The following is a 12,913-nucleotide window of genomic DNA, read 5'->3' on the forward strand; positions in this document are numbered from 1 at the left end:
ATATATATTTTTTTTTTATCGAGGTATTTCATATTTATAATAGTGTGTGTGTATATTAAGTGCCCTGTTTCCATCTTCAACGAGTAAAACCTTATCCTTTTTACAACTTTGGTCTATTTAAATTGCAGATTACTAGTCACATTTCGAATACACCTTAAGTTATTTCATATGAACTGAAAAGGATAGATCAAAAGTTACCATCACATAAGAAAAAGATCACATTTAACTGAAGCAATTATTCAGTTAGAAAGATATAATAGTTTTGATGAACAATATTGTTACATATATAGATATATGTTCATTATCTCATATTTATTTAGACATCGAATATAATTTTTATGATTTAATATTAAAAAATTTAATATTTTATATAAAATTAAAACACTTTATATATATGAATTTTTTCTCTTGAGATAATAAGCTTTGATCGTTTTTATACGTCAAGTGTATCATTTTATACTATAAATAGTAATTTGAATTGATACATTCTGTAATACGAGGTATATTTTGATACACGATACGATAAAGAAAAAACCACAATCAATGAATGAATTTTTTTTACTCTTGGACAAAACCGGCAGATTTTCACTTTTTTTGAGTAAGATTTCTTTTAAAGCGAGATTCACTCCAAAGGAAGGAGATCTCACTCTTTTTCTTGGAGTGAGACTTCATTCCTTGGAGTGACTTTTATTCTAAAAAAGTGAAATTCTTTTATCTCACTCCTAAAGAGTGAAAATCTGCCACTCCAAGAGTAAAAATATTATATTTTCTCTCTTTTTTTTTCAAGACTGGCTCAATTTTCAACTTTTTGGAGTGAGATTTCACTCCAAAAGATTTAGAGAGTATATGTATATAATAAATGTAAAGAAAAACACGTTTCATGTTTTAATTTTCTTTACGATGTAAATTTTTATTAGAAATAAATAATTTTAAATAGTTAGCAATTTAATAAAATGAAAAAATTCGTGTGACAATATAAAAAAAACCGCTCAAAATTGCGAACAATCATCGTGTCATATTAATATCTTTGCTTAATAAAGATTGAATTAAATTAAAATTGTTAAGTACACAATGTACCAATTCTTGTGTTTTCTATATATCTCTTATACAGAGCGAGGAAAAAATACAGGGATACCGAAATATGTCGAAAAATATAAGTTTTATAGAAAATTATTTCAGGTAAAAGTTGGATTTGAAAAGATCTATCTACCAATCTTGTCAATTTGACTTCAGATGGCGTCTTTAAGATCAGATCAGGTTTAAATAGATTTCCATTTAAAGAAATCAATGTGACTTTGACTTAACTTTGGCGATGCCACCCAAGATTAAACTGATAAGACCGGTAGATAAACTTTTTAAACCTTACAACTTTTATCTAAAACAGTTTTGCATAAAACTTATATTTTTCGAGATATTTCGTGGTTCCAGTATTTTTTCTTCATCCTATATGATTAATATATTGTAATTACTTGAAAGAAAAATATATATTTTGCAAAATGTGTATATGTGTCTGTATACATATAAAGTATGTATATATATTAAGTGACTGAAGATTAAATTAAAAACTTGTATCCTTTCTTGCGTTATACATATTATATATTGTCAGATAAGTTTTTAATTGGATCTTCTATATTTAATCTGGAATCTTTCGAACAAACGTTTAGAAATAAGAGTTCATATTTTCTGAAGGAATATTATGCAAGAATGTTAGCAATTTACTACTTTTATCTTATTTGGTTTTATTATTTTTATCACATCCATTATGATATATAAAAATGATGTAATCTCAAAAATACTAAGTTTTAAGGCTCCTGAATAGTTAAATTGTGACATCACGACCATGTTAAATCGTGACATCAGATGCGAGAAATGACATTAATTTTTGTTACATACCATTCGTAAGACAATTTGGACAAAATGATGAGATCGCTTTAAAATAATTTTAAAAATGGATGAAAGCTATTTTTATCCCCCCTGATAGACAATAATTGTAAAAAAATGATAAAAGTTACATTAAATACTTTTATTCAATGTGCATGCGTACACTATTTTCACTTTCACATTCCTTTTATCACTTTATAAAATTATTTACTGACTGTCAGAGAGGAATAAGGATAGCTTTCGTCTATTTTTACTATTGTTTTAAAACAATCTCATCATTTCGTTTTGTCCAAATTGTCTTTATTTACAAATGGCACGAAACAATAAAAATTAACGTGTCACTTCTCGCTTCTGACGTCTCAATTCAATATAACTGTAACTACTCAGGAGCTTTAAACACGATAATATTTTCATTATCAAGCCAATAATAATAAATCAAATTTTTACAGAAGCCATTTATTAAATTTAAATCAAATTAATTTTATAAAAAAGGTATGTATAAATGGCAGCAATAAAAAACGGCAATTTAACTTTTTTCCTATATATCTAATTAAGATTCGTGATATTATCTTATTTTTGTATGAAATATCAAATAATCACTTGATTAGACATTTACAGTATTTTTAAAATATGTACAAAATCCAATCTAATGTACCTGGAACTTAATAATCAACTAAAATTGCCTTTTATCTTACACAAATGCAATAGCTTTGCAGATACATGCTGTTACTCACCTAAAAATTGGCAGTATAATAACTAAGAAATATAGGATTCTAAAGTTCCATTTGATACAACAATGATAATATCCAGCTTTACGATCAGTATAAATATACAAAAAAAGACCTTCCGATGTGTTGCTGAAGGTGTTACAATGACGTAATAATGTAATACGTTTGTCTTGTTAGTAATATGCATTTTCTTTCATACCTGTGTATTATATTCTACTGACGTTGTGACTTGTACTCTGTAAACTTTTCCACTTCCTTGAGCAAGTCCTGAAAGTAACAATGTTTGTTAACACATACATTTATATCTAGTTAAATTAACCAATATTTTCATTATTATTATTTCATTATTAGTTTCTGTAGTATAATTTTACAATTAATACAAAGTATTTACCTTTGGCAGTGATTTTCTATCATATTTCTGAGCATATTTCCCAACGCATCTGCTTAGTAGCACATAAATATCGCATAACACCTCGACAGAAAAATCTTTTGTTATTTCAACGGTAAAATGCCATGCATTATCAAGTTCGCTTCTATCAACTATAATTTTCTCATTTTCTTCAATCTTATCCCGGCTAGTATCGCTTTCGATGGCGAATGATAATTCGTCCATGCTTTCGCGTCGAGATGACGAACTCGAATCACCATTCACCATTGGCTTATCTTCCTCTATGAAGCATATTTCCATTTGATCAAGATTATCTATTCGATCTGTCATAGTGCAGTTTTGACTTCCCTTTGAATTTTCATTTTGCGAATCGTTCTCTGAATCAGTATTATCAAACAATCCCATATGCCCGTTCAAAACGTTATTCGCCTCAGTTTCGAATTCTTGAAATTTTTCTAGATCAATACTAGTAGTAGTTTCATTGCTTGCTGATTTATTCGCAACTGTTTCAGTAACACTTTCCTCGAAAGCAATCTTCCTCTTCTTTTGGACCTTCTTTACATAACCGCGAGCCCAAGCGGGTATTTTACGCTTCCTCGAACTACCGAATTTCTTTCCGTTCACAACAAGAGAATGACTAGAATTTATAGACTCCTTTTTGTCTGCTCGTTCGTTCGTGGAAGTAGATTCCAGCTTGGAATTTTTGCTTTCATCATTATCACAATTGTTTTCTAAAATTCGACGATTCTTCGAAATTTCGCGACACTTGTCCTCGAAATCAGAGTCCAATTCAGCTTTTATTAAAGCATAAGCGTTATCACGCAAAGAACACGCTCGATGTCTTATTAATTTGTCCGCAGGATCCCTGTGGAAAAAGAACGTAATGTGTTATTAACATATAAAAAAAAAAGCATTCTAGCATTCCATTGATAGAAAGCATGATGACTAATGGGAGTGGTCTTCAATGATGCGTGGTGAATTAGTCATAATGGTGTGTCTAGCAAAACAACAACGATTATGGTGCGCTCTAAATTGAAAACCACTATTATCTACGGAGCGATAACAGCATTACGGATAAACAGCAAAAAGCTCAACTACCTCTTTAATATTCCGAGGGAGGGCCTATCACGTAAGCTGACATGAAAACACACAATATGAAATGTCAGTATAGAAAAAGACAGTATATATTGCTAGAGAAGAACTTCAAGTGTAGTATAGCACAATATCAATAACTGCTTCTGTAATGGAGATAATTCTCGCACAAAGACTCGTATGATTGTTTTCCTTGACTAGCGAGAAATTTTAAAAAGATTGTATTCTAATGTTACTGACCTGTCTGGGTTATATTCTAGAGCGTTCCTACATATGAGATCAATATCGTCAAGAAATTCGCGGGCGCATAGATAGCAGTTCATATCAATCTTGGTCATCATTGTTTCTAGATCCATAGGCTGCTTTATTATTAGATTGTAGTCCGGTACTTCTTCCGTGTCTACCGGCTTTGTAAACATAAAAAATCTGAAACACATTATTCAATTAAACTCTTCTAATATACTCTGAAAAAAACTGAAACTAATTTATACAAACTTACTGTCGATTTCTCGCTAATTTAGCGCATATTTCTCTCAGAAAAATTCGTAATTCTCTCAGAGATATTTCATCTTTCTCGTACATGATCTGCTTCTCTTCTTCTGTTAGTTTTTTTGGCAACGGATCTGGCGCTAATGGCAGTGTTTCTAAAACCTCTACTTTGTTGTTTTTGATCTGTGGCTGTCTTAGACACTGAATAACAAAGATGGGCCGGAAAAATTTCGTTCTTTGTTCGGTGGTAGGAGTCTTCATGGAATACACCTCTCCGCGTAATTCACTGAACAAGCTTTTTAGTTGATCGGGAAGATCTTGATACGTTGCGTCACTCGTTGCGAGAATTAAAATTGGTAAGGAAGGATCTAGTGCTGCGATACGGCACAGGAAAACTGCTTTCACTGTTTCTGGCACGAGAGGCCACCACTGATTAATCGATCGAATGTAAATTATGGACGGTACGTTCCTAACCGCTTCATTAAATACCTACAATATTTAATACAATTATTAATATTTATTTAACTATCGGAATACCTCTTTTCCTTTGAGATATAATAAACATCACATATAAATAGATATTTTAATTTTTCATTTATGTGTGATATTTATTATATTTCGAATTAAATTATTATTTTTTATCAATATAATTTTTAATTATTGTGAAATTAAAGCTTTGAAACTTGTAGACAAATACATAGTTTAAAAATTTAATATAACAAGTTATACAACCTGCACGCAAGTTTCTTCAGGAGATCGGGCACTTTCTGCAAACAATGTGCTGACATCTAAAATCTGAACTGGTAGATGTTCCATGCAATATAGCAATGCTTGAGCTAAATGAGGTCCCTGACCCTCAGACAGACTGCCACCCGAAATCAATAATCTTGGGCGATGGATACCTTTGGCATTTCTCATTCTATAAAAAACAAATCACGATATTATAGATAACAATTTACAAGAACATATTTTGATTAACAATATTACTTATGATTATAATGTGGAATGTTACAATGTATATGTAAAGAATAATTACTTTGCCATTGCAGGATTTACACCTTGAGGAAATATTCCTCTTATTAAATTAAGTAATTCTTCTAATGGAGATGCTAATAGCGGTTCCATAAAAGGTTGCAATTTTCTTCCTGCACATGGAGCTACTCTATGTGATGACGGAATGAGCATAGCGTTTGCTTGCATAAAGTCACGTTTCTTTACCTGTTAATTAATATACCTGTTAGTTAATATCAACTTTTAAAATAAAATTCTGATTATATATTGATTATTACTCTTTTTATACTAAACGTACTTCAACTCTCTCCGGATCCAGCAGTAATCTGTCATTTGTCATATAAATTTGTGGGTAAGTTCTCCGTAGTCCCTGCAATACTGCCTCGGTGCACAAAGCTCTCAAGTCTGAGCCACAATAACCAGTTGCTTTTTCCGCCAGTATCTCCAATAATTGATCAGACGGCGGATTTTTCCATTTACTAACATGAATTTTCAAGATTTCTAATCTCTCTTTCATAGCCGGTAAGGGAAAGAAGAGTTCGCGATCAAAACGGCCAGGTCTTCGTAAAGCTGGATCAATTGCATCAATTCTGTTCGTTGCACCGATAACTATAACCTTTAACAATTAAAAAGAAAAAGATAAAAATTTTAAAAATATCTAGCATATAAATCTTCTAATATAATTTCTGAGGTAACGGAGAGCTCAGCAACAATGAATAAGTTTTAAAACAAGCCCAGTTCTCCAAGATGAAAAATGGGCAAAAAGCTTATAACTTCTTGTAAAAATTTAAATCAATTAGAAAGCCAAGGTCAATATGGACTAGCATTTTTATGAAAAGGTCCAAGTTTAATTTGTGCTATCGAAGAACATCATTTTTATTACCTGTCCCCTATCACTGAGACCATCCATAAGTGCCAAGAGTGTAGATACGATACTAGCATGTATCTGATCTTGCTTGGTACTTCTAACAGGTGCCAGACCATCTATTTCGTCAAAAAATATTATGGACGGTTTCATTTGTTGAGCCTGTTCAAACAATAATCTCAATTGTCGTTCTGATTCTCCAACCCACTTTGACAGACAGTCTGCTCCTTTCCTCATAAAGAATGCCATCTTTTTGTTGCCTTGACTGCATTCATTTGCTAGTGCTCTAGCTATTAGTGTCTTTCCAGTCCCTAAAATAAACGTTCAAGTTAAACAAAAATTAAAATATATTTTCATTACATTGGATTTTAAAACGATAGGTTTGTTAATTTAATGTATATACCTGGCGGGCCATGGAACAAAACACCCTTCGGTGGGGTAACGTCGTATCTCTCAAAAACGTCTGGATACATCATAGGAAAGATGACCATCTCCTTAAGGCAGTGAATGTGGGTTTCCAGACCTCCAACGTCGTTAAATCTAATGTTAGTATCTAAGGTAATGGGATTTATGTCAGCTTTTCGATCTGGTGGACCGCCTTGTGGTATGGCCGATTGTCTGTAAAAATAATTGATATTTTTATTAACCTTCAACGCGCGTATAAATGGAGGTCACTTTTGCGCGTGTGTGTGTGTGTGTGCGCACGCGCGCGCGCGCGCATGCATCCAGGGGATTTTTAAAATTATGAATATTTTAAAAATAAGTGAATATAACGGGTGCACCGTTTTATTTCTACAAAAATGTGAAAAGAAAGGTGCCCGTAACAGCCTGGCAGCGTATGTCATTTTTTAGTTAAGCAGTGATTATTTAAAATCGAGTGCAGACAAAATTTACTCCCGATATGCAACGCTTATTTGTACAAGTCAGTAAAATAATTTTTGTCGTGTTTGTTGATTGTATATACATACACATATATAAAACAAAAAAAAATGTTTTTTTTTATTTTAGAACAAAAATCGCTCCACAGAAGAGATGTGTTATGCCCTTTTCGTTCTCGAATTAACAAAACTGACTTGCAGTTTTTAAATTTGATATATCAGGACACTTATCATGGAACAAGTCGGAATATATTCTGGGTAGCGAATCATGTAACTTTTTCCTCGGAATGGAAATATGAAAAGTGAATGACATTTTTATGTATGTATATGTATGGAGACACACACGCGCGCGCGCAAGCACGCATGCACGCACGCACACATATTATATACAAAAAATTTTTACTTTTCACGTTTTCACTCTAGGGACAAAGTTACATGATCATTATTTAAATCGGAATTATTTCATTTTTCCTAAAAAATACAATAGAAATTTAGGAAATAATTGAATAATTCCAATCGGAATCCATTCTGAATTATTCCATAAAACATATCCAAGTTTGTTCGTATCACATGCTCTAACATGTTTCAACATCTCCTATCATAGTTCCTACTCACTCCAAAGAAAATTGTTAGAATAGGAGCGATGGCAAAAGCATGTGGAGTATGTTGGAGCATGTAATGCGAATAAATTGATCGTTTTTCTTCTTATCGTAATTGTAGTGTATATTTTTTGCTGACATTCATATATTTTTTTTATTTATAAAAATAAATGAGATTATAGATTTTGAATAAAGATGAATTTGTTAAAGTCTAATATCATTTTTTTATTACAAACGCTTAGTTTTATAAGTTTAAAAATTATAAGATTTCATGTCCCAAACTTAGAAATTTAAATTAAAAAAATTTGTTGGCATCTTTTTTTTATTGAAATATGAATTTTAATTTCCATTTCTAATTATTAGATTTCATTAATTTGTTTCAAAAGTTTTTTTACAAATTTTTGGATATATCACTACCTAAATCACTACTATAAATGCATACATGCATTTATGTTTACATATTTATACAAAAATAAAATATTTAAACAAATAGATTTGTAAAATTATGTATAAATCTTTCATTTAGAATAGTTAAGGAAGTTACATGAATTTTTAAATATTTTTAAACTACTTTTTAAAACTAATCTATTAAAAAAACACCGAACATTAATGACCTCCATTTACACTAAATGGATACTATAAAAAATGGTATTTTTTGTAAGGGTTAATAAATACATTGTTCAACAAACGTTTTTTTAATGATATAATACCTCGCTTTTTTGCCTTTCTTCTTGTCATAACGTTGAGGCTCAGAGTCACTGGAATCAGCAGAACTCGTACTCTTACTTCTATGCTTCCTTCTTCTCATCGAATTGCTGAGAACACTTCTAAGGGCTCTAATAGAACGCCTAACTGGCTCTACATTAGCTTGAAATCTATCTACTGTAGGCTTTTTTTGACGTAAACTGTACTTCCTAGGCCCAGGAGAATCCGAAGATTCGCTTAGATCACTATCCACCACTGCATATATAAATAAATGTATAAATATATAAATAAATCATTTATATTTTGGAAGAAAACAAATATGTGCGTATTGCTATAGCGCCGGCAAATCGGAATCTTCTACTTACCTCTTGGCAGTTGTCGTTGAGTCGTGCGCCTTGTCCTCTTAATGCGCGTGTACATATCCTCAAACCCCTAAAAAATAATGTAAATAAAAGATGTAAATAAAAGATAATTTTACGGATTAACATTTGACGATAGGGAAATGAGATGGAGAAGTTTGCTTACATCTTCATTTTCTGAATTATCATTATCATTATTATCTGGTTTTTCACTTTCGCGTGAGCTAACATCGTCCGCCTCCTCTTGCTCTACTTTAGGTTTCTCAGTTTTCTCAACTACATTTCCGCATAATCTGGTTACAGGACCTTCTCTAAATCTGTTCGGGCTATCAGACTTTCTTGTTCTAAGAAAACAGTTTACGTTAATTATATTATATTTCACTAAGTATGTATATAAACGTTCAATATTAAATTACATGCCTCGTGTCTTTCTCCTCATTCGCTGGTTTCGTTTGTTCGCTATCCTTTTCCGGTTCAGTTCTTTCTTTGAGATCACGATCAACTCTAGTTCGAAGTTCCCTACTATTTTGTCGATCATGTTCTGTTCTGTCCCTAAGATGTCTTGTCGGAGTTTTATTAGGTGGATGATTTTCGCGAGATTTTAACGGCATACGGTCTCGAACATCGCGTTTTCTACCAGGGACCTCATCTACCATCTCTTTATCCGAGGAAGAAGGGTGTTGTTGAAACATAGGATATCCTTTCAAAGTTTGCGTTCCTGTTAATTTTAATAAACACTTGAAAAATGCAATTATAAAAAAAAAATCAAAATATTTTACAATAATTAAAATATATATTACTTATTCAAACTATATCTTCTAGTTTATTATCTAGTTCCAAATATATGCAACATTACTGTAACTGTATAGAGCATTAGTAGTTAAAGGTTAAGTAAAAGGGCTGTATTCATAGTGGCTTCTTATTTCAAAACTGTCTTAAGTAATGTCTTAAGACATTGATATAGTCCTCTGATTGGTTCGTGACTTCTTAAGACTATACTTAAAACGGTCTTGAATATAAGATCCAACTATGTTGGATCCAACTATGAATCCAATCGACCTAAAGTTCATTCACTATTAGTGTTGAAAATCTGTAGTGTATAGCTTATACTATAAATTTTCAATACTGGCAGCAAATATAAGAATTTTCCATCATAATTAGCTAGTATTCTATATGTTAAATATAATTGATGTATTGTACCCAGAATCCAGCTTGTATTGAGATTATCATAAGTCTGCATTCTATTACGTGTACTGCGACGTACACTTAGATTGTTTCTAGTTATATGGGAATTAGAACCGGAATGCGACCTCAGCTTGCGCAGGCTCTTAGGTCGTCTGACATTTGAGTCCAAGCTGTGTTTGCGAGAAAATATCTCTTCCTCGGTATCCATTGAATCCAATGCAGCGTCATCATCTAACATTATCTATAAAATAATTTGACTACAATGTATACAGACATACATATATATACAAAAACATGTTTACATATGCATAGAAATCAACAAGCAATGAATTTATATATAAAATTCTTTGTAAAAACTCAAAATAACAGAAGACCTTTCATTCTTAATTATCTATAGCCCTAAGCTTCATTTTTAGGAGACATTGTACAACATAGGTTTCATTAATACGCCCCCAAAAACAAACATATCGCCGCAAAAACTCCGAATGATAATTTCATCTAACTAAATCACTTCGCGACACGCCTAAGCAAAAAAATAGGCGAAGAACTTGTTCCAACAATAAACAACAAACAGAATGGTACGAACATAATCTCTTCTCTCTTTCTCTTTTTCTTTCCTTTTATATTTTTGGTGATAATATTGTTTCGCGTTTAACCAGCACGGATTACCTTCATCTGGCCAAGTCTTGTTGCCGATGAGTGAGGAAAACGTTAAAACCGCGGATGTCCGTCATATGCGTGGGATAATACCGAGTTGCATTCACAATCGCAGGGAACTATTCTGCACTGTCCTAGCTATGGAAGAGCACGAGCAAGCTGGTCACGGATCGTCTCCTTAGCGTCGAGTCAATGCTGGATCAACCTCGCTACTTTGTTTAGCGTCAAGTAGAATCACGCGGCCGATGTTATTATGTCCACCGAACGGCATCAGAGGATCAAGACGACACGATTCCGGAGCGAGTTCAATTGCAAAACCCGTATCATCTATCATGCATATGCTACACACAGCTACGCACACCTACACACACACACACACACACACACACTTACGCATTGCACACACAATACATATGCACATGCGCAAGCATGCGCACTCCACTTTCCAGTTTGCGTAATTGCACGAGCATACTTCCGTAGGCCTGTTCATTTTAGCTGAACTTCTGACATGGTTCATCTTTCTTCCTTTTCTCTCACGTTGGAGAAAAAAAGAGAAAAGATGAACCGTGCAGGAAGCTAAAAAGCTCAAAAGAATAGAGAGTCGATTGTATATCTCGAAATCTGAGGCAAAAATAACAAAAGTGAACAAATTCATCTAATAAATGTGCACACTTTTTTGTAATTTTTCATTTCAAGATACACAATTGATTCCCCGGGGCGCGATTCCTGTTTTTAGCCGAGTTATCGGTGTCGTTGCGCAGATATTTTATATGGTGAAAAAGCTGCGTAACGATACTGACAACTGTCGATAGGCGTGTAAAATAGTTACGGAATCGAACACTTTGTCAGAAAGTAGTAGTGCAGCATTTTGCGGTTATAGGTTTTGGGCTGTCATGTCCTCTTTCGGATTTCTCTCTGCTATTAAACATCGTCGATTCTGGACAAATTTTCGGCGATATAAAAAGGGCCCAAGGGCTCGGAGGTAATTGAAGGACGCTGACATTACCAACAACTGATATAACTTTGCTGTATTATTAACATAAATGTTTGGCTCATATATTATTAAATTCATTTTTATTACATAAATGTTCCACAAATAAATATGCATACTTGTAAAGCTATAATATTCTATTTATTGCAGAAAAATTACAATTTCTTTTTCTGCAGTTATCATCTCTGTTGATAATCTCTGTTGATAAACTTTGACGATAACACTGAAATCACAGTTTTAAAGAAAAATCGAGTATTATTGAATTATAAATGCATAAATACTAAACTAATAAATCATAAAATTAGTACAATATTATCAGTTTTTAATTCTTAGTCACTTCAATATTCACAAGGACGCGAACTTCCTTAAGGATATCGATCTTTAATAATATCTCGTCGGTGTTTCAACTTATCAAATGCTGGTTACACCGGAATACATAGTTTCTGATAGGTTGAAATTTTAAGATGCTTTTTCATGCTGACACTCGACGCTCGTTTTCAGCGTCAAAATAGGTTATGCAATCAAAATTGATATCAAAGAATAAAGAGAAACAACAGGGAATGTATCAATAGTGGAGGTAGCTAAATTCGCGGACAAATGTATGTCCATAGTTATTCTTGCTGGATTGCTAGCTAGATTAAACATTTATCTTTTTTTAAGCGCAAACATTTTTGGAGCGGACAGACTTTATGTGACCGCACTTTTATGAGATGTATGTATACATACGTCTCTCTTTCAAAAATTTCCAAAATCGTTAAAATGATTTTAACAGAAACAACTTTAAATTAATTACTCGTTAACAAAACGCTGATTTAATCAACAAAATTAAATCATTAATAAAAGATACACGCAACTATTATATATGATAATATATTCGTTTGTCTACATGAATTAATTATAAGTTTTTTTGACGTGTGAGAAGAAAGATTATTAAAGATTAAAAATGACGCGCCGCAAAAAAACAATAATAAATCATTTAGCAGAAGCATCTTTATAACTATTGTAAAATACGTATTTATATATAAGTATGTATAAATTTACATATAAAATTATATATAATTATATATAAAACATGTCCATTTATA

At 32.3% G+C, this 12,913-nt stretch overlaps 1 protein-coding gene across 1 annotated transcript in view; it reads right to left on the reverse strand.

Moving 5' to 3' along the window:
- LOC108748493 (ATPase family AAA domain-containing protein 2-like) overlaps nucleotides 1–11,202 on the reverse strand; it is an 18,058-nt gene extending 6,856 nt beyond the window's left edge. The window contains exons 1-16 of the mRNA XM_018486705.1: nucleotides 10,850–11,202; nucleotides 10,196–10,421; nucleotides 9,416–9,713; nucleotides 9,162–9,339; nucleotides 9,002–9,068; nucleotides 8,642–8,891; nucleotides 6,858–7,072; nucleotides 6,473–6,765; nucleotides 5,888–6,205; nucleotides 5,615–5,796; nucleotides 5,311–5,497; nucleotides 4,589–5,067; nucleotides 4,330–4,515; nucleotides 4,096–4,131; nucleotides 3,255–3,862; nucleotides 2,810–2,876 (exon numbers count right to left, since the gene is read on the reverse strand). Coding sequence (XP_018342207.1) covers nucleotides 2,810–2,876; nucleotides 3,255–3,862; nucleotides 4,096–4,131; nucleotides 4,330–4,515; nucleotides 4,589–5,067; nucleotides 5,311–5,497; nucleotides 5,615–5,796; nucleotides 5,888–6,205; nucleotides 6,473–6,765; nucleotides 6,858–7,072; nucleotides 8,642–8,891; nucleotides 9,002–9,068; nucleotides 9,162–9,339; nucleotides 9,416–9,713; nucleotides 10,196–10,421; nucleotides 10,850–10,855 — 3,596 coding nt within the window. The 5' untranslated portion in view covers nucleotides 10,856–11,202. The remainder of the gene's footprint in view (nucleotides 1–2,809; nucleotides 2,877–3,254; nucleotides 3,863–4,095; nucleotides 4,132–4,329; nucleotides 4,516–4,588; nucleotides 5,068–5,310; nucleotides 5,498–5,614; nucleotides 5,797–5,887; nucleotides 6,206–6,472; nucleotides 6,766–6,857; nucleotides 7,073–8,641; nucleotides 8,892–9,001; nucleotides 9,069–9,161; nucleotides 9,340–9,415; nucleotides 9,714–10,195; nucleotides 10,422–10,849) is intronic.
- Nucleotides 11,203–12,913: the final 1,711 nt, after the last annotated feature.

Source organism: Trachymyrmex septentrionalis, unplaced genomic scaffold (assembly GCF_001594115.1).
Source record: "Trachymyrmex septentrionalis isolate Tsep2-gDNA-1 unplaced genomic scaffold, Tsep1.0 scaffold223, whole genome shotgun sequence".
NCBI classification, from domain to species: domain Eukaryota; kingdom Metazoa; phylum Arthropoda; class Insecta; order Hymenoptera; family Formicidae; genus Trachymyrmex; species Trachymyrmex septentrionalis.